This window comes from Anoplopoma fimbria, chromosome 14 (assembly GCF_027596085.1).
Source record: "Anoplopoma fimbria isolate UVic2021 breed Golden Eagle Sablefish chromosome 14, Afim_UVic_2022, whole genome shotgun sequence".
Taxonomy (NCBI): Eukaryota; Metazoa; Chordata; class Actinopteri; order Perciformes; family Anoplopomatidae; genus Anoplopoma; species Anoplopoma fimbria.
The window spans coordinates 176067-198566 of NC_072462.1; the positions used below are offsets into that span (position 1 = coordinate 176067).

At 40.5% G+C, this 22500-nt stretch overlaps 1 protein-coding gene across 1 annotated transcript in view; it reads right to left on the minus strand.

Annotated features, from left to right (window-relative positions):
* Nucleotides 1-13998: 13998 nt before the first annotated feature.
* gfra2b (GDNF family receptor alpha 2b) overlaps nucleotides 13999-22500 on the minus strand; it is a 53390-nt gene continuing 44888 nt past the window's right edge. The window contains exons 9-10 of the mRNA XM_054612992.1: nucleotides 15753-15800; nucleotides 13999-14292 (exon numbers count right to left, since the gene is read on the minus strand). Coding sequence (XP_054468967.1) covers nucleotides 14152-14292; nucleotides 15753-15800 — 189 coding nt within the window. The 3' untranslated portion in view covers nucleotides 13999-14151. The remainder of the gene's footprint in view (nucleotides 14293-15752; nucleotides 15801-22500) is intronic.

Below are 22500 nucleotides of genomic sequence, written 5' to 3' on the forward strand. Positions count from 1 at the left end.
AGGTCAGTGAAGGTGTGGATGAAGGACCACCAGATCAGGACCCTGTCATGGCCAGACCTGAATCCAGACCTGAATCCCATTGAAAACCTCTGGAATGTGATCAAGAGGAAGATGGATGGTCACAAGCCAGGAGTGGCATAAAGTCACCCAACAGCAATGTGAAGACTGGAGAGCACGCCAAGAAGCATGAAGGCTGTGACTGTAAATCAAGGTTATACCACCAAATATGGATTTGTGTACTCTTCCTAAGTTAAAACATTAGTATTGTGTTGTCTAAAAATTAATATGAACTTGTTTTCTTTGCATTATTCCAGATCTGAAAACACTGCATCTCTTTTGTTATTTTGACCAGTTGTCATTTTCTGCAAATAAATGCTCTAAATGACAATAATTTTATTTGAAATTTGGGAGAAATGTTGTCAGTAGTTTATAGAATAAAACAAAAAAATGATTTTACTCAAACACATTCCAATAAATAGTAAAACCAGAGAAACTGATCATTTTGAAGTGGTCTCTTCATTTTTTCCAGAGCTGTATATTTTCATTCAACACAGCTGCTCTGTTCACTGTCAACTAACAGAAAGCCGTCTTTGCTGGATGTAACTCAGAACATATTTTCTGTTGCAGATCCTTGTTGTATCAATGTAATATACATGGGAGACGGAGACGGATCATGTGACAGAGCTTCCTGGGTCTTATGACACCATCTCTTCCTGATTATCAGACAGATTCACAGTGGAACTCATTACTGGATGTGAACGGACTGCAGTCAAAGAGAGACAGGACTCTGTGTGACTTCAGCATTAAAGGTGTCGGGGGGGAGAGCGGGCTGGAGTGTTAAGCTGGAATGGAAACGGAGGCATCGGCTGTGTGTGTGTGCTGTGACCGGGTCAGCGTGGGAGCTGGAGTCATCATCTGCAGGGTTGGAGGTCTGAAATGGAATGTTTGTACTTTCTAAAAGTAATAATGTGTGAGGCAGCTCTACCTACCTGTCCACATGTCGAGGAAACGATTCCAAACCTCATTTACATTTTAACATGTGGCTCCATTTAAACATCTTTAAGTTCAGGGGTCTTCAGGTGTTGCAGCCGATGAAGGAGACAGTCTTCAGGTGTTACAGCCGATGAAGGAGACAGTCTTCAGGTGTTACAGCCGATGAAGGAGACAGTCTTCAGGTGTTATATCTGATGAAGGAGACAGTCTTCAGGTGTTACAGCCGATGAAGGAGACAGTCTTCAGGTGTTATATCTGATGAAGGAGACAGTCAGAGGTAAATATCGTACTTCTTAATTCATTACAGCAGGTATATCTACTGCCTATTAACCAGATGAAGCTGAGAATACTTGTGTACTTACTGTTATCCGTTGTATTGGTACTTTTACTGCAGTAAAGGTTCAGAGTACTTCTTCCAGTACTCTGAACCGTTGTATTGATACTTTTACTGCAGTAACTCTCAGACGAGCAGTAAATGATTGTTATTCATAAATGGCTTCCACTAATTAACAGTATTTGCTTACTTAATTTCCCAGGATGCCGTTCTGCAGATGGTCAGCATTAACTGTTCAGTACGCTCAGCTGTTCAACGGTCATTATCTCACACACCCACACACACACACACACACACACACACACCCACACACACCCACACACACACACCCACACACACACACACCCACACACACACACCACACACACACACACACACACACACACACACACACACACACACACACACACACACACACACACACACACACACACACACACACACACACACACACACACACACACACACACACACACACACCACACACACACACACACACACACACACACACACACACACACACACACACACACACACACACACCACACCCACACCACACCCACACACACACACACACACACACACACACACACACACACACACACACACACACACACACACACACACACACACACACACACACACACACACACACACACACACAGTACAGCAGTCAGCTAAATGTACTTACATATTAAACGTATTTATATATTTCTTTCTTATAGAGTCAGCTGGTTTGGTCCAGTGGGTCCCAACATAAGGGTTGGGCCCCTCAGAGGGTCGACACATTCTGATGTGGCTCTCATGTTCCTGACTTTAGCCACCTGAGGTTAGGTGAGAAGGTACCGACACACACACTTATAAAGCACGCACGGAGACCTCGGCTGCAATAACTGAAGAATCATTTATTACCGATAAACTCCGGTTGACTTTTCCAATAAATAACATAATCAAACATAATCGTTCATCTGACTGAACAGAGATGCTCTCCGCTATCTAACCAAACAAAGGAGAACACTCCCCTCAGAGGGCTCCTATCAGCGCTCCCAGAGCCACAGAAGCCAGGTGAGGCGTCACACACAGTAATCAGTCAATGAGGTGAAGTGATGGTTAAAGAAGAAACTAAAACCTGATATGTTAAATACATAAATATATAAAAAACATACATTGATAAATATATAAATATATAATTATATAAATATTTAAATACGTAAATATGTAAACATATAAGTATATAAAAATATAAATATATAAAAATATAAATATATAAATATATATATAAATATATAATATATTAATATATTAATATATAAAATATATAAATATATAAATACATAAATATACAAATACATAAAGGTTCCGTCCTGTTGAAGGCTGCTGGTGGAAACAGAGGCTCAGTAACGTGACACTGCTGTTCCTGAAATAACCCAGAAACAGAGCAGTGATGCAGCTTGTTGCCCCAAGGGCAGAGAGGAGAGGGAGGGGGGGAGATGAAAGAGCTCTGCTGCCCCCCCCCCCCCCTTGTTAATGTTTGAGGCCAGACGTCAGAGTCGTTAATAGAAGAGAGTTAATCAGGTCTGTGTTATTGTTTAAAGGTTAGCTTTCTATTAGCATTAAAGCGACTGAAGCTTAAATATAAGAAGCAGGACGTTCATGTATCACTGAGGAACACGTGATAATCACTCTGTATCACTCTTCATCACTCTGTATCACTCTGTATCACTCTGTATCACTCTGTATCACTCTGCTCACTCTGTATCACTCTGCATCACTCTGCATCACTCTGTATCATTCTGCATCACTGCATCACTCTGTATCACTCTGCGTCACTCTGCTCACTCTGTATCACTCTGTATCACTCTGCATCACTCTGTATCATTCTGCATCACTCTGCATCACTCTGCATCACTCTGTATCACTCTGCATCACTCTGTATCATTCTGCATCACTCTGCATCACTCTGCATCACTCTGTATCATTCTGCATCACTCTGCATCACTCTGTATCACTCTGCATCACTCTGCATCACTCTGCTCACTCTGTATCACTCTGCATCACTCTGCATCACTCTTCATCACTCTGTATCACTCTGTATCACTGCATCACTCTGTATCACTCTGCATCACTGCATCACTCTGTATCACTCTTCATAACTCTTCATCACTCAGTATCACTCTTCATCACTCTGTATCACTCTGCATCACTCTGTATCATTCTTCATCACTCTGCATCACTCTGTATCACTCTTCATCACTGTATCACTCTGCATCACTCTGTATCACTCTTCATCACTCTGTATCACTCTGCATCACTCTGTATCACTCTGTATCACTCTGTATCACTCCTCATCACCCCACATCACTCTTCATCACTCTTCATCACTCCTCATCACTAATCATCTTCCTGTAAGTGGAGATCAGTTACTGTCGTTCATCCTGGTTTCATCTCGATCCATCCCATAGTGTTCACCGATGACAACCTGCTGGAGGAGAAGTCAGAGGATCAGCAGCGGGGTTCATCCTCTGGAGAACATGTCTATATGTTCATCCTCTGGAGAATATGTATAATATATGTTCATCCTCTGGAGAACATGTATAATATATGTTCATCCTCTGGAGAACATGTATATATATATATGTTCAACAAAGAAAAGTGTCCCACTGGAGAAGCAGCATCCAGAGAATGACTGAACTTTTGAAGAAGAAGAAGAAGAAGAAGAGGAGTTCTCCGTACTTTGGTTCTGATGGACCGATGTATCCTGAGACCGTGAGGTTCTAGTGTTCACTATGTGTTTATAACCCGTGAGGTTCTAGTGTTCACTATGTGTTTATAACCTGTGAGGTTCTAGTGTTCACTATGTTTTTATAACCCGTGAGGTTCTAGTGTTCACTATGTGTTTATAACCTGTGAGGTTCTAGTGTTCACTATGTGTTTATAACCCGTGAGGTTCTAGTGTTCACTATGTGTTTATAACCCGTGAGGTTCTAGTGTTCACTATGTGTTTATAACCCGTGAGGTTCTAGTGTTCACTATGTGTTTATAACCCGTGAGGTTCTAGTGTTCACTATGTGTTTATAACCTGTGAGGTTCTAGTGTTCACTATGTGTTTATAACCCGTGAGGTTCTAGTGTTCTCTATGTGTTTATAACCCGTGAGGTTCTAGTATTCACTATGTGTTTATAACCTGTGAGGTTCTAGTGTTCTCTATGTGTTTATAACCTGTGAGGTTCTAGTGTTCACTATGTGTTTATAACCCGTGAGGTTCTAGTGTTCACTATGTGTTTATAACCTGTGAGGTTCTAGTGTTCACTATGTGTTTATAACCCGTGAGGTTCTAGTGTTCTCTATGTGTTTATAACCTGTGAGGTTCTAGTGTTCTCTATGTGTTTATAACCCGTGTGTTCTCTATGTTCTAGTGTTCTCTATGTGTTTATAACCTGTGAGGTTCTAGTGTTCACTATGTGTTTATAACCCGTGAGGTTCTAGTGTTCTCTATGTGTTTATAACCTGTGAGGTTCTAGTGTTCACTATGTGTTTATAACCCGTGAGGTTCTAGTGTTCACTATGTGTTTATAACCTGTGAGGTTCTAGTGTTCTCTATGTGTTTATAACCCGTGAGGTTTTAGTGTTCACTATTTGTTTATAACCTGTGAGGTTCTAGTGTTCTCTATGTGTTTATAACCTGTGAGGTTCTAGTGTTCACTATGTGTTTATAACCCGTGAGGTTCTAGTGTTTTCTATGTGTTTATAACCCGTGAGGTTCTAGTGTTCTCTATGTGTTTATAACCCGTGAGGTTCTAGTGTTCACTATGTGTTTATAACCCGTGAGGTTCTAGTGTTTTCTATGTGTTTATAACCCGTGAGGTTCTAGTGTTCTCTATGTGTTTATAACCCGTGAGGTTCTAGTGTTTTCTATGTGTTTATAACCTGTGAGGTTCTAGTGTTCACTATGTGTTTATAACCCGTGAGGTTCTAGTGTTCTCTATGTGTTTATAACCTGTGAGGTTCTAGTGTTCACTATGTGTTCATAACCCGTGAGGTTCTAGTGTTCACTATGTGTTTATAACCTGTGAGGTTCTAGTGTTCACTATGTGTTTATAACCCGTGAGGTTCTAGTGTTCTCTATGTGTTTATAACCTGTGAGGTTCTAGTGTTCACTATGTGTTTATAACCCGTGAGGTTCTAGTGTTCACTATGTGTTTATAACCTGTGAGGTTCTAGTGTTCTCTATGTGTTTATAACCCGTGAGGTTCTAGTGTTCACTATGTGTTTATAACCTGTGAGGTTCTAGTGTTCTCTATGTGTTTATAACCCGTGAGGTTCTAGTGTTCACTATGTGTTTATAACCCGTGAGGTTCTAGTGTTTTCTATGTGTTTATAACCCGTGAGGTTCTAGTGTTCTCTATGTGTTTATAACCTGTGAGGTTCTAGTGTTTTCTATGTGTTTATAACCTGTGAGGTTCTAGTGTTCACTATGTGTTTATAACCCGTGAGGTTCTAGTGTTCACTATTTGTTTATAACCCGTGAGGTTCTAGTGTTCACTATGTGTTTATAACCTGTGAGGTTCTAGTGTTTTCTATGTGTTTATAACCTGTGAGGTTCTAGTGTTTTCTATGTGTTTATAACCTGTGAGGTTCTAGTGTTCACTATGTGTTTATAACCCGTGAGGTTCTAGTGTTCACTATGTGTTTATAACCCGTGAGGTTCTAGTGTTCACTATGTGTTTATAACCCGTGAGGTTCTAGTGTTCACTATGTGTTCTAACCCGGTGAGGTTCTATGTGTTTATAACCCGTGAGGTTCTAGTGTTCACTATGTGTTCATAACCCGTGAGGTTCTAGTGTTCACTATGTGTTTATAACCCGTGAGGTTCTAGTGTTCACTATGTGTTCATAACCCGTGAGGTTCTAGTGTTCACTATGTGTTTATAACCCGTGAGGTTCTAGTGTTCACTATGTGTTCATAACCCGTGAGGTTCTAGTGTTCACTATGTGTTTATAACCTGTGAGGTTCTAGTGTTCACTATGTGTTTATAACCCGTGACGCTCTTTGACATCATTTATGTAAATCATTGAAGCTGGAGGCTCAAAGGCTCCTCGTCAGCAGTCACTTCAGAGTTCAGCCCAATGTGAGCAGCAGAGAGTCTCACCAACGACCTCCAGCCTCCTGAAGGTCACACTGAACATCTGTGTGTGTGTGTGTGTGTGTGTGTGTGTGTGTGTGTGTGTGTGTGTGTGTGTGTGTGTGTGTGTGTGTGTGTGTGTGTGTGTGTGTACAGTGCATCAGATAAAGTGTGTGTCATCCTCTCCTCCGGTGAGCGAGTGTTCGATTCTCTGATCTCATGTGGTTCTCCTCCTATCACCTTCTTATGTCGGATTCTATTTCTGACCTTTTAATCCGCTCTGCCTCCGCACACATCCTCCGTCTGATTTCACAGAGTCAACAACAGACACATGACGGTGTGAGACAGGAAGCACATATCAAATATGTAAATGTTCATGTGACAACCTGAGAGGAAACACGGGATGAATGATGAAACTGTGAGGCAGCAAAGGTCATGAAGGTCATGAAGGTCATTATGAATGTCATTGTCCTCTTTCTATTATAATGAATGTTTCTATTGAACATAAACACATTTTACAGTAGATCTTTATTTGAAGGTTAGACGATCTGTTGACTGAAGGAGAGAAACGATGACGTGAGGATCAGATGTTTGAAAGAATCCAAACTGAATCTGCTGATTTGAATAAACATGTTGTCTTCATAGAGAAACATAAATGTCCAGAAGACATTTCTGTCCAATAGGAGAGGAGGAGATGAGGTTCAGAGCCAACGATTGGTCGGTTCCTGTAGGTCTTTACGTTCTAGAGTTTGATTGACAGCTCGTCCTGCAGACAGACGGACAAACCTCTTTAATGTTTCTCTCTTTTAATCCGTCTGAGCTCCTCGTCTCTCCATGCTTTCATAATTACACCCCCCACTCCTGTTGCTATGGTGACAGGCAGACAGAGTGTCCCTTTAGTCACACACATACATACATACCGTTACAGGTGACACACACACACACACACACACACACACACACACACACACACACACACACACACACACACACACACACACACACACTCACACACACACACACACACACACACACACACACACACACACACACACACACACACACACACACACACACACACACACACACACACACACACACACACACACACACTACATACCATTACAGGTGACACACACACACACACACACACACACACACACACACACTACATACATACCATTACAGGAGCGGAAGTCCACTCACACACACACACACACACACACACACACACACACACACACACACACACACACACACACACACACACACACACACACACACACACACACACACACACACACACACACACACACACACACACACACACACATACATACCATTACAGGTGACACACACACACACACACACACACACACACACACACACACACACACACACACACACACACACACACACACACACACACACACTCAGATGGTCTCTTGAGGACTCAGATGGTCTCTTGAGGACTCAGAGGACTCAGATAGTCTCTTGAGGACTCAGATCTTCATTGAGTTAAACTTCATTACTCGTTCTGGAGTTTGTTTGTGGACTCTGTCGTCTCTCGTTACCTGCAGACGGACTTCCTCCTGCAGCCTCGCCGCTCTCACCCAGGACACAGCTGGCCTTCTTAACCAGTTTGTTAAGTCTCTTCTGTCACCTGTCGAGATGCAGCTGCTCCATCAGACCACTCCATAGAAGATGGCTGATGCCACCACAGCACCTCAGTGTCCTCAGCAGATAGTCTGCTCTGACCCTTTTTATAAAGTACGTTAGTGTTGTCAGTCCAGTTTGTAGTTCAGGTGAACACCCAGGTACTAGATCTCACCATCTCAATGTCCTGTCCCTGGATGTTCACTGGTTCTGGAGGACAGTGTTTACCCCGGCGGAAGTCCACCAGCAGCTCTTTGGTTTTACCAGAGTTGATCTGGAGGCGGTTCCGCCGGCACCATCCTATGAAGTCCTGGTTCAGTTCTCTGTATTCCCTGTCATCGCCGGCGGAGATGAGGTGACGATGCAGAGTCATCAGAGAACTTTTGCAGGTGGCAGGTAGCAGAGTTGTATGTGAAGTCTGATGTGTAGATGGAGAAGAGGAATGGAGCCAGAACGGTTCCTTGTGGGGCCCCCGTGCTGCAGGACACCAGGTCTGACTCACACTCCCCTATCCTCACATACTGTGGACGGTTGGTGAGGTAGTCCAGGATCCATGCAGTGAGGTGGTGGTCCACCCCGGTCTGCTCCAGCTTGTCCCTCAGAAGCAAAGGCTGGATGGTGTTGAAGGCACTGGAGAAGTCTAAGAACACGACTCTCACAGTGCTTCCAGCCTTTTCCAGGTGAGAGAGGCGTCTGTGTAGCAGGTAGACAACAGCGTCATCCACCCCGATGACAGGCTGGTAGGTGAACTGAAGAGGGTCCATAGATGAGCTCACTAGAGGGCGGAGATGATTTTACAAAGTACAATACTATGACTTTTTACGACATGCTATACTTTGACTTTTTTCTTGTCAATTAAACTCATAGATATATGTTTGAAAATTAGCAAAACCATTTATTTAAGACGATTAATTAGTATTCTTACATTCCAAATTCATAACTATATATGCAGAAATAAAACAGATGCAGTCAGTAGCTTCGAGTTATTGCTAAAGAAAGGAATAAAAGCAAGTCGTAATGTAAGTGAGTCATGGCTGAAGGTTTCAGTGTGAGGAAATAAAGAAGTATGGATAGAGTACGATTTCACACAAGCTGCTCTCATTGTCGTCTCCATCAAACGAAGACGATGAGGCAGAGTGATGCTGCAGAGGAGATATAAAGGAATGTCAGGGTGTGAAACAGATAAGAGCCTTGAGAAGCAAACACACTCCCACACAGGTGATGGGTCAAACATGGTTTCATTCTCTTCATTTGATTGACCTTCTGATGGCCGACTGTTAAACACCGTCTCTCTGTCTCTTTACTCATCTGTTTGAGAGGGAATCTGTGTGCAAGTCTAAACAGACTTTCTTCATCACTTCACCGTATCATCATCATCATCATCATCATCATCATCATCATCATCACCATCATCATCACCATCATCATCACCATCATCATCACCATCATCATCATCATCACCATCATCATCATCATCATCACCATCATCATCACCATCATCATCATCATCACCATCATCACCACCATCATCATCATCATCATCATCATCATCATCATCACCATCATCATCACCATCATCACCATCATCATCACCATCATCACCACCATCATCATCATCATCATCACCATCATCACCATCATCATCATCACCATCATCACCATCATCATCACCATCATCACCATCATCATCATCATCATCATCATCATCATCATCATCATCACCATCATCATCATCATCACCATCATCATCACCATCATCATCATCATCATCATCATCACCATCATCATCATCATCATCATCATCATCATCACCATCATCATCATCATCATCATCATCATCATCATCATCATCACCATCATCATCATCATCATCATCATCACCACCATCAGACACATGGCTGCTGCAGAAATAGGTATGAATCCCTCTAGCAGGTAAAAACAACAACTTATGGAATGGAAACCCGTTATAAAACGCCTCTTCCCAGTCTCATGAGGACATGACGGGACAGGGGTTCTCACTTCACACCCTGAAGTTTGGCAAACGTTGAAAGGAAGCAATAAGAACCCAAATCTGACAAAAATACATCTGAGAAATTCTACTGAACTTGTTTAGCTTCTGATTAAATAGCTTGAAATCCTTTTAGTCCATATTATTCTGATGAGTACTTTTACTTTAGGTTCTTAAAGTGATGCCAATCCTTTTGAAATTTACTAAAGTTGGTTTACTCACTTTGTCAGACTCATTTGAACTTCATAATAATAATAATAATAAATAATTAAGCCTTTATTAGTGCCACAATGGGGAAATTCGGTTCTCTGCATTTGACCCATCCCGGAGGAGCAGTGGGCTGCAATGAAACGCCCGGGGAGCAATTTTGGGGTTAGGTGTCTCGCTCAAGGGTTGCCTGTAGAGGGGTTCGAACCACCGACCTTGTGGTTGCGGGTCAAGCGCTCTACCTCATGTGCCACATCCAATCAATGTATGTGATATAATGTCATAATGACGGGACTTTGACTTTAGTGTGTTTAAAATGTTTCATTTTAAATGATGTCCATCAGTTTTGCAGTCAGAAATACTGTGATATCTGTAGGTCTTGTACATAGTTGGAGGTAGAAGTTTTTCATTTATGAGGCAGTCTGGGAGAATTAACGCTAAAGTTAAGGTAAAATTTAAAGTTAAAGTTAACTAAGATGGGTTCAAAGTGCAAAACAAAAGGTCTGAAGAAATGTTACATAGTTTAATGTCTCTGTGTCGGAAAGAAAACAGAGACAGATGACTCGTCAACATGGACTTCCTGTTGTGATCTGATCCTGTTTATGAGAACAGAATGTGCAGCTTGTCATGATAGTGTGATAAGTGCTGAATCATGCTGAGAAAGTGTCTTTAAAAGCTCAACACGTTAGTTAGTCAGTGTTCTCTCACCTGCAGCTATACATGTTGCTTTAGTGCATTTCATTCTGCTCCAGGGAGTTTCTGTTTCTCACTTTTTTATTCCTTTTGTGTAAATCGCTGCCGACATACAGGTCAACAAATCAGTGTAAGACTGTATCCCTTTAAGGACGCCGCTCATTTACTTTCCTCTGCTGTTTTTTTAATGTAGAAGGTTGTAGCATTGTTAGCGTGCACATGATGCTAGCAGAGAAAATGCACACACAGAAAAGCAGACAGCTGTTGTTACAGATGTTACTTTTATTTAGATCTCCAGACACATATTTCAGTTACACTGCTGTAGTGCTGTTCAATTTTACAAATATATCAGCAAATATACAACCTCACTTTTATTTTTTTCCTCCACTCGCCTACTCATTTCTCTTTTCCCACCACATGATCAGAAAGTTTAAAGCCCCGCTAGTTACCACAACCCTCCAATGTTCACACAGCCATCAGAACGAGAGGCTCAGACAGAACAATATGCCGATAGTTTAGAGTTTGACGGGGTTTTAAATGTAAAGTTTGTCCTGAGGGTGTCGTGAGAGGATTTGTTTCCAATGTTTAGCTTATTGAGTTTTCAATGAGCTTTAAATAATATTAGTAATCAGAAAGACTTTGTAAATGTAAATCTGTTGGGTTCGGATTTTGGAAGGAGTTACTTGTGGTGTACCACAGGGATCCATTGTTGGGCCCCTTTTATTCCTCATTACTTTAACAACTACTGGTTAAATCTTCATTTGTTTTTGTTATATTTTACCGACGATACTGGCCTATAAATTATTAATTGTTTGAATAGAGAAAACGTTTGGTTGCCAGACCAGACAGGATTTGAATATTCTTCCAAAAGACATATATATTATATATATATATATCCAAATATATATATATATATATATATATATATATATATATATATATATATATACATGTATTTTCATTCGAATGCGTGGAGCAGCCGGATCGGGTCCCACTGAGTTTAGGGTTGTTTACCAAGTTTTGGTCAAAAGAAGAGTTTTCCCTGATGGTGGTGCTATGAGAAGCTCAGGGGATCAACAGAGTCCTCTGGGGACTATGAATACTCACACCTAATTTAATAACACTTAGACTTGTTTTTAGGACTGTCTTGGTCTGGAGTGGTGGACATTGTAATGTCTTCTCTACACCACTAGCGGGCCAATAATAATTCTGTCTCTTTCAAGTATGTAAGAATGAACAGTAAAGTAAGGCCACACCAAATCACAGAAACTGATCTCTCTTTACTTCCAGCTGACCCCGAGGCCTTCGTTCATAGTCCACATCCTGGTCTATGAAACATAAACAAATACCCCACAGAGTGAAGGGAGGTAAAGTACACACACACACACACACACACACACACACACACACACACACACACACACACACACACACACACACACACACACACAGTTTAAACATTTTCATGGAGCGAAATAAAAAGAACATCATTATTTAAACGTTGTAAACAGTGAAAACCTCAGTGTGAAATTCAGTCAGTGAACACGAGTTATAATCCTGTAACTAAAGCTGAATTATAGCTTTAGAGACAAAAGCTGTAATCCCCCCCCCCAACCAAATGTATTTCAGCTCATCACATCTACAGTCAAAAGATGAGTCAGTTATGACGTTCTCCAAAGTGAAGTCCCGAGACACCAAACGACCAGCGCTCACTGACCACAAGCACAACGGTTCACCATGAAGTCAAACATTCAGACTCACTGCACAGTGATGAGACCATCTGATAGAAATACTAACATGTCCTCTGAACTTCTGCTCGTATGGCTCATAAAACCAACAGTTCTTCCAGAGGCAGAAACTCTGTAAGAAACTCAACATATTGCTCTTTAAACTCACGTTTCTGAGCGTTGACTTTTTAAGATGGGATTAAAACGACATTATTGGTTTCCAAAGTTTAAAACATTTAAATGTCAACAGGAAGTGTTCAGTATTTCACACTTTGGTTTTCATTAGTTTATAAGATCTGAACCCTTCCAGCTTTCCTTCACACTGATACACACAAACACACACACACACACACACACACACACACACACACACACACACACACACACACACACACACACACACACACACACACACACACACACACACACACACACACAACGATACACTTACATGTGAAATATACACTGTCCCATTGAGATCTCATTGGATGGACTTTTTCTTATTCCACATTAAATGAAGTTTGTACAGAATGTCGACAACGAACTGAAGATAATGACCTGCAACAAGCACACTGGTGACCAGCATGAAGGTCTGAGTCTGTGAGGGACCCTGTGTGTCCGCTAACGAGGTCTGAGGGGAGGGCCACAGTGTGTGTGTGTGTGTGTGTGTGTGTGTGTGTGTGTGTGTGTGTGTGTGTGTGTGTGTGTGTGTGTGTGTGTGTATAGATTTCTTGCCACAGAGGAGTGATACACTGAGCTGACAAACACTGTGGAAGGATCCGTCCCGTCTGTCCAGACTACAAATCCGTCCTTCTCTCTCCCGCTGACGGTTTTAAGTTGTCTGAGTGTGTGTGTGTGTGTGTGTGTGTGTGTGTGTGTGTGTGTGTGTGTGTGTGTGTGTGTGTGTGTGTGTGTGTATGTGTGTGTGTGTGTGTTCCTGTGTTTTCAGTCCAGCTGTCTCAGATCCAGAAACACTGGAGGAAGGGAGTCAGAGCCGGCTGCACAAAAAGCACACAAACCCTCCAGACAGTCTCACAGTCTCTGCCTTTGTCTCTCTCCTAGAAATACACCGTCCAGTTGATTCTCCTTGTTCTTCTGTGTTGTTCTGTGTGTGTGTGTGTGTGTGTGTGTGTGTGTGTGTGTGTGTGTGTGTGTGTGTGTGTGTGTGTGTGTGTGTGTGTGTGTGTGTGTGTGTGTGTGTGTGTGTGGTGGAGGGAGATGGATAATCTATTCGTCCTCCAGAACTCTCTCCGTCCTCCTGTTGTTGTAGTTTGGACGTCTGCTGGTTGACATTTTCTCGTAGTGGAGGGCACCGAGTCACGTGACACTCTCTGGGTTTTGCCATTATGAGTGTGTGTGTGTTTGTGAGTGTTTGTGTGTGTGTGTACAGTGTGCATGTGTGAGTTCATGTTTATGAGACGAGGCGTAGAAACAGGACGGACACACACACACAGAGGAGGAGGAGGAGGAGGAGGAGAGGAGCTGGTCTCTGGCTGCTGCTCTTTGGTCCTGCAGAGTCCTGAGAGTCGATTGAGCCCTGAGCCAACAGAGCCTGGGGGGGGCAGGTGAGCCACAGCAAAAGGTGAGAGCAGTTATAGAAACACATTCATATCCTACAACGGAGTTTAAGGTCCACTGACATCTGAATGTGGAGAAATCAAACGTTTTAATATGAATGGAGTCACGTGATGATTTCAGGTTGATCACATGTTTCACGTTTAATAACACTTCATATTCAGCTTTGCTCTGTTTGTGAGCTGCACTTTCTCAGATGTGTTTAAGTCAACAGATATCTGTCAGACAGACTTTTAAACAGAAAGTTTGGTTTTTCTAACAAAAAGCAGCTTTTTTCATCTTAAATGATGAATTGACTTTGTTCTTGTGTCATTGTGTCTCTAGTTCTCCGTCTTAATATCAAAGTGATTGAATATAAGATGATGTTTTAGTTGTTCTGAAGGTGACTCACAGAGGAAACACATGAAGAGTGAAAAAGGAACATTTTATATTCAAATATATATAAAATGTAATATTATTGAATTATTAATAATATATAAAACAGTTGTGATTCATTCATTACTGGCTCTCTTATATATTTTAATAACTATATGTCATCGTCCTAACTCTGCTCTGCTCGTATTATTTGGTCTTTTCTGTTGGATCAGGAGATGTTTGTCCCATTTAGTAAAACCTGGGATGGGGAGAGGATCTATGGGCGGCTGTGGCGTAGTGGAGAGCAAGGTAGTTCTCCAATCAGAGGGTCGGTGGTTCGATACCCGGCTTTGGCAGTCGATGTGTCCTTGGGCAAGACACTTAACCCCAAGTTGCTCCTGAAGGCCATCGGTGTGGACTGGATGATGAATGTTAGTTAGAGTCTGATGGTGGCACCTTGATGGTAGCCTGTCATCAGTGTGTGAATGGGTGAATGATATGTAACATACTACTGACTGTAAGTCGCTTTGGAGAAAAGTGTCTGCTAAATGACTGTAATGTAATGTAATCTAGACCTCACAGGTTCTGTAACAGAGTCCAGAATCTGGATCCAGATCTGAATCTGGACGTTCTACCTGATGATTCCTGTGATGGAGTATAAAGCTCTTCTTGTCTGTTCCCGTCTCTTGTTTGGTTCCTGAGGTGCTGATGTTGGACCGAGCTGGGAATAGTTTGTTCTGTGTTTTGGGACGACTGTATCTAGAGAGAATTGATATTTGTAGTTCTGGAGTCTGAACATCATCATTTTAGTGTCGGTTAGATTCACTGTCACGGTCCAGGACACATGGAGTACATCCCCTCTCTGTTTTCACTGATATTATACTGTGAAGCTTCTTCACTTGATGAAGACATGAACCTGATATCAAGAACTGAACCTGATCACCTCCAGAACATCGTCATCCATCATGAAAATAAAAATAACAATAAAGGAGGATCCAGTGATGTAATGAATGCATGGTAATTATCTAAAAGCTCTTATTTCCATAATTAGTATTTTGGTGGTGTGAAATCAAAGCTCCTCACCTCCTCACACTCAAAGTCATCAGAGGGAACGCACTTTGGGCCTCCGTCCTGAAAAACAAGAAGTCAGAATCAGACACATATTTCATCCTAATTTTCAGTCACCTTCATTCAGGTTTTAGGTCTTCTTCATTTAGGTTTTAAGTCTTCTTCATTAAGGTTTTAGGTCTTCTTCATTTAGGTTTTAGGTCTTCTTCATTAAGGTTTTTGGTCTTCTTCATTTAGGTTTTAGGTCTTCTTCATTTAGGTTTTAAGTCTTCATTAAGGTTTTTGGTCTTCTTCATTAAGGTTTTAGGTCTTCTTCATTTAGGTTTTAAGTCTTCATTAAGGTTTTAGGTCTTCTTCATTTAGGTTTTTGGTCTTCTTCATTAAGGTTTTAGGTCTTCTTCATTTAGGTTTTTGGTCTTCTTCATTAAGGTTTTTGGTCTTCTTCATTAAGGTTTTAGGTCTTCTTCATTTAGGTTTTAGGTCTTCTTCATTAAGGTTTTTGGTCTTCTTCATTTAGGTTTTAGGTCTTCTTCATTTAGGTTTTAAGTCTTCATTAAGGTTTTTGGTCTTCTTCATTAAGGTTTTAGGTCTTCTTCATTTAGGTTTTAAGTCTTCATTAAGGTTTTAGGTCTTCTTCATTTAGGTTTTTGGTCTTCTTCATTAAGGTTTTAGGTCTTCTTCATTTAGGTTTTTGGTCTTCTTCATTAAGGTTTTTGGTCTTCTTCATTAAGGTTTTAGGTCTTCTTCATTTAGGTTTTAGGTCTTCTTCATTAAGGTTTTTGGTCTTCTTCATTAAGGTTTTAGGTCTTCTTCATTTAGGTTTTAAGTCTTCTTCATTAAGGTTTTAGGTCTTCTTCATTCTTCTTCATTAAGGTTTTAGGTCTTCTTCATTTAGGTTTTAGGTCTTCTTCATTAAGGTTTTAGGTCTTCTTCATTTAGGTTTTAGGTCTTCTTCATTAAGGTTTTTGGTCTTCTTCATTAAGGTTTTAGGTCTTCTTCATTTAGGTTTTAAGTCTTCTTCATTAAGGTTTTAGGTCTTCTTCATTTAGGTTTTAGGTCTTCTTCATTAAGGTTTTTGGTCTTCTTCATTTAGGTTTTAGGTCTTCTTCATTTAGGTTTTAAGTCTTCATTAAGGTTTTAGGTCTTCTTCATTAAGGTTTTAGGTCTTCTTCATTTAGGTTTTTGGTCTTCTTCATTAAGGTTTTAGGTCTTCTTCATTTAGGTTTTAGGTCTTCTTCATTAAGGTTTTTGGTCTTCTTCATTAAGGTTTTAGGTCTTCTTCATTTAGGTTTTAAGTCTTCTTCATTAAGGTTTTAGGTCTTCTTCATTTAGGTTTTAGGTCTTCTTCATTTAGGTTTTAAGTCTTCATTAAGGTTTTTGGTCTTCTTCATTAAGGTTTTTGGTCTTCTTCATTAAGGTTTTAAGTCTTCTTCATTTAGGTTTTTGGTCTTCTTCATTAAGGTTTTAGGTCTTCTTCATTAAGGTTTTAGGTCTTCTTCATTAAGGTTTTAGGTCTTCTTCATTTAGGTTTTAAGTATTCTTCATTAAGGTTTTACGTCTTCTTCATTTAGGTTTTAGGTCTTCTTTATTTAGGTTTTAGGTCTTTTACCCAGGGTGCTTTGGGAGCCGACTTGTATAATAATAATAAATAGAATAAACCAGATTAAACATAATTAATATTCACACAGGCTTTTCTTGTAAAATAATGTTTTAAAATGGGATTTAAAAGAGGTGATATATGTAACCTGTCTCATCTCAACAAGCAGAGTCTGAATGAGCAAAAGTTCAGACCACTATTGTCTTTTGTCTGATACCTGAATAACCAGCAGAGCTCTGTCCACTAAACCAAGGGGAATTAAATATATATTATAAGTAATATATAAAACTGTGACATCATGGCTTTGTATCAGTGGACTGCAGGGAAGCATGTAAAAAGAAAACAACAGTGGGCCCAGGATGGACCCTTGGGAAACACTATCATTAAACAGACTCACAGAGGAACATGAGCTCACTAATTCAACAGAGAAGGTTCTGTTTGAGGGGTGAGAACATAGCACGTTTTAAGAAACCGCTCAAGACCACGTTTCTAGAAGGTGTATAAAATCAATGGTATCACAAGCAGTGATCAAATCTACAAGACGGGGAGAACATGCAAACTCCACACACAGAAGGCTGATTCATAAATACTTATACATATATATTTATGAATCAGCCTGCCCGGTTCTAGAGAAAAGGTCAAAATAATTTCTCCACATATAATATTACGTGACTCACAGCTCTCTCTCTCATGAAACTCTCCAGCTGAATCATCAGAACAAAATATTAAAATCTTTATCACAGGATATCTGCTTTTTACATAAAAACTAAATCAAAGATGTGGGTTGTATCAGCTTCAAATTCTGTGGCTTTCAACGCAGTCGACCAGCTGAAGCTAAAGATCAAACCGTCACTAAGTTATAATAAAGAGCAGCTTTTCACTCAGACTGATGATTTTAGTTTATTTCAGGAACTTTGCACTGAGTTTTGTTCACAAAGCTGCAGCTCTGATTCACACCTCCGATACCCATGAAGACTCATGGGTATTGTAGTGTCAAAGCTGTCCATCAAACTTATAGTTAAAACGGCCATCACATAATGTTTTCTCATCACATTATCCAGAGAGTGTTCAGGGAGAGTCCTGTGTTTCTAATCATTAAGGTTATTGTTAATAATCAACACACGTTGCATCTCTACAGAGGAAACGGTCTTTTTGTTTGGAAGATGGAAGACGAACGGTTAAATAAGACTCACTGGCTTCACCGTCATTGACATGCAGAGTCAGTCATGTCAGCGTAAACACACACACACACACACACACACACACACACACACACACACACACACACACACACACACACACACACACACACACACACACACACACACTCACAGCATCATTTATCTCCGTCTCCCATCAGCCTCTCTGTCAGCTCTTCATTAGCATATCTCCTCCCGGTACCCGGGTGGGAGAGCCAATCAGATCGTATCGCTCGACGAGAAGGAAGAGAACTCTTTTCAGTGACGGTAAATAATGGAGAGCAGAGGATCATTATCCTTTCCTCTGAATACTCATGTGCCCGTCAACCAATGAGCTCCATGCTCACGTTCACCTGGTTGTCATGGCGATGGTTAAAGCATGCGGAGGAATCATTCTCATATTGACTGTTATGGCCTCCTGACACCGAACGCCTCTAAACTGACAGCTCAGCAGAAAAATGATATTATATTCATGTACTCCGGGAAAAATTATACCATTCAAATGTTTAGTAATGTTCATTAATGTTCTTTAATGTGCAGTAATGTTCTTTAATGTTCTTTAATGTTCTTTAATGTTCTTTAATGTTCTTTAATGTGCAGTAATGTTCTTTAATGTTCAGTAATGTTCTTTAATGTTCAGTAATGTTCATTAATGTTCTTTAATGTGCAGTAATGTTCTTTAATGTTCAGTAATGTTCAGTAATGCTCCTCCTCCATCTGTCACTACATCACATCTGTTTCTTCAGAGTAACTTCATCTCCGCTGCTGAGGGTTTACTGGAAATGAACAACAGTCCAGAATTTAAGATTGAAGTGGTGACAGACAGCAGTGTGTTACTTTATATACATATATATACATATATATATAGATAGATATATATTTGTTACAGTATATGGACATCAGGTCCATATACTGTAACAAATATATATCTATATTAGCCATAGATATCTATCTATCTATGGCTTCAGCAGTCGATGTGTCCTTGGGCAAGACACTTAACCCCAAGTTGCTCCTGAAGGCCATCGGTGTGGACTGATGATGAATGTTAGTTACAGTCTGATGGTGGCACCTTGATGGTAGCCTGTCATCAGTGTGTGAATGGGTGAATGATATGTAATGATATGTAATGATATGTAATATAAGCTTTGAGCTACTGATTGTAAGTCGCTTTGGATAAAAGCGTCTGCTAAATGACTGTAATATAATGTAATACAAGGAAATTGGCTTAAAGACAATAAAAGACATCATTTAAAAAAATGTATAATAATATTGTGAAAATTTACAATAAAATAATAAAATATGGCAAACAAACAAACAAATAAGAGTATGTTAAAACAAGTATGTTATTAAATTTGATAATCATTTAAATAAAGAGCAGAGACGACAGGAAGCTTCTCAACAAATATTAACTCTGATGTTTATCGCAGATGAACGTTCATATTTTATAGAAAGCTTTCCTGAGAATCCTCCTGGCTTTACGTTGTAATCCAGAGACAGGATCTGATCACAGATCAGTCACACTGCCGATACAGATGTAAACTAATACAGACATCTACTCTGTTGTCTCAGAGACATCTGCACTGACTCATGTGGGCTGAACGGAAGACATCCAAACCCCCAAAGCCCTGCTGGATCACCAGGAGAAGGTCTGCAGGAGGCTCATGGAGGGAGCCATTGTGGCCCCTGAGGCCGGCTGTGTCTACTGAAGCATCACGATGAGCAAACAGAGAAACGAGCTCAGGGACTCAGCAGCATCTGGACTCTGATGAACAGACAAAGCAGGAGCTGCATAGTAATGTAATGAAGAACACGAGGCGGGTCCATTATTAACCCGGTCCCTTTAGAAAACCTCTCATTATACTGACCCCTCAGTCCTGGTTCTGGTCTCTGCTGGATTATATAGAACTAGACCATCGTCTCTCTGATGGTCCCGTTTACTGATGAATGTCATAAAGAGGATCAGAATTAAACTCAGACTGATTCAGGACCAGATCAAAGTTCCTCTTTAAGGTTTGCTGGTCATAAAAAAACAGAAGTGAAGTTGACTCGGTCTGTGATGTTAGAATGAGATGTTTCACTGAGAGAACGTTGAACATCACAGCTCAGCTGATTACAACACATTTATCTCTAGAACTACTCTGTAATGTTATTATTTCAGATTTATACGTCAGAGAGACCCGGTTCTGGGTTTGGTCTCTGGACTATCAAACTAAACCAGACGACTCACTGCAGTTTAAGATCTAAACTCTTTAAACTAGAGCAGCTCTTGTTATTAATTCTCCATATTTCATCATGAGAAGTTGTTTTAACTGAAGTATTTACACATTATATCTGTGCTCTGTAATTCACGCTGTGAGTCTCTTACATAATAAGAGCTGATGTTGGCCTTCAACCTCCTCCCTCCTCATAACGGACGGCTTTCTCTCTGTCTGGATGCAGAACCAGGCTAAAAATGTGTGAAGGACACGCGAACCTCCACCATGAATACCAGACTAAACGGTTCTCTGTCATATTAATACCAGACTAAACTGTTCTCTGTCCCATTAATACCAGACTAAACTGTTCACTGTCCCATGAATACCAGACTAAACGGTTCTCTGTCATATTAATACCAGACTAAACTGTTCACTGTCCCATTAATACCAGACTAAACTGTTCACTGTCCCATTAATACCAGACTAAACTGTTCACTGTCCCATTAATACCAGACTAAACTGTTCACTGTCCCATTAATACCAGACTAAACTGTTCACTGTCCCATAAAGACCAGACTAAACGGTTCTCTGTCATATTAATACCAGACTAAACTGTTCACTGTCCCATTAATACCAGACTAAACTGTTCACTGTCCCATAAATACCAGACTAAACTGTTCACTGTCCCATTAATACCAGACTAAACTGTTCTCTGTTCCATAAATACCAGACTAAACAGTTCTCTGTCCTATAAATACCAGACTAAACTGTTCACTGTCCCATTAATACCAGACTAAACTGTTCACTGTCCCATAAATACCAGACTAAACTGTTCACTGTCCCATTAATACCAGACTAAACTGTTCACTGTCCCATAAAGACCAGACTAAACTGTTCTCTGTCCCATTAATACCAGACTAAACTGTTCTCTGTCCCATAAATACCAGACTAAACTGTTCACTGTCCCATTAATACCAGACTAAACTGTTCACTGTCCCATAAAGACCAGACTAAACTGTTCTCTGTCCCATTAATACCAGACTAAACTGTTCACTGTCCCATAAAGACCAGACTAAACTGTTCTCTGTCCCATTAATACCAGACTAAACTGTTCTCTGTCCCATAAATACCAGACTAAACTGTTCACTGTCCCATTAATACCAGACTAAACTGTTCACTGTCCCATAAAGACCAGACTAAACTGTTCTCTGTCCCATTAATACCAGACTAAACTGTTCTCTGTCCCATAAATACCAGACTAAACTGTTCTCTGTCCCATAAAGACCAGACTAAACTGTTCTCTGTCCCATAAATACCAGACTAAACTGTTCTCTGTCCTATAAATACCAGACTAAACTGTTCTCTGTCCTATAAATACCAGACTAAACTGTTCTCGGTCTCATAAATACCTGACTAAACTGTTCTCGGTCTCATAAATACCAGACTAAACTGTTCACTGTCCCATAAATACCAGACTAAACTGTTCACTGTCCCATTAATACCAGACTAAACTGTTCTCTGTTCCATAAATACCAGACTAAACTGTTCTCTGTCCTATAAATACCAGACTAAACTGTTCACTGTCCCATTAATACCAGACTAAACTGTTCACTGTCCCATAAATACCAGACTAAACTGTTCACTGTCCCATTAATACCAGACTAAACTGTTCACTGTCCCATAAAGACCAGACTAAACTGTTCTCTGTCCCATTAATACCAGACTAAACTGTTCTCTGTCCCATAAATACCAGACTAAACTGTTCACTGTCC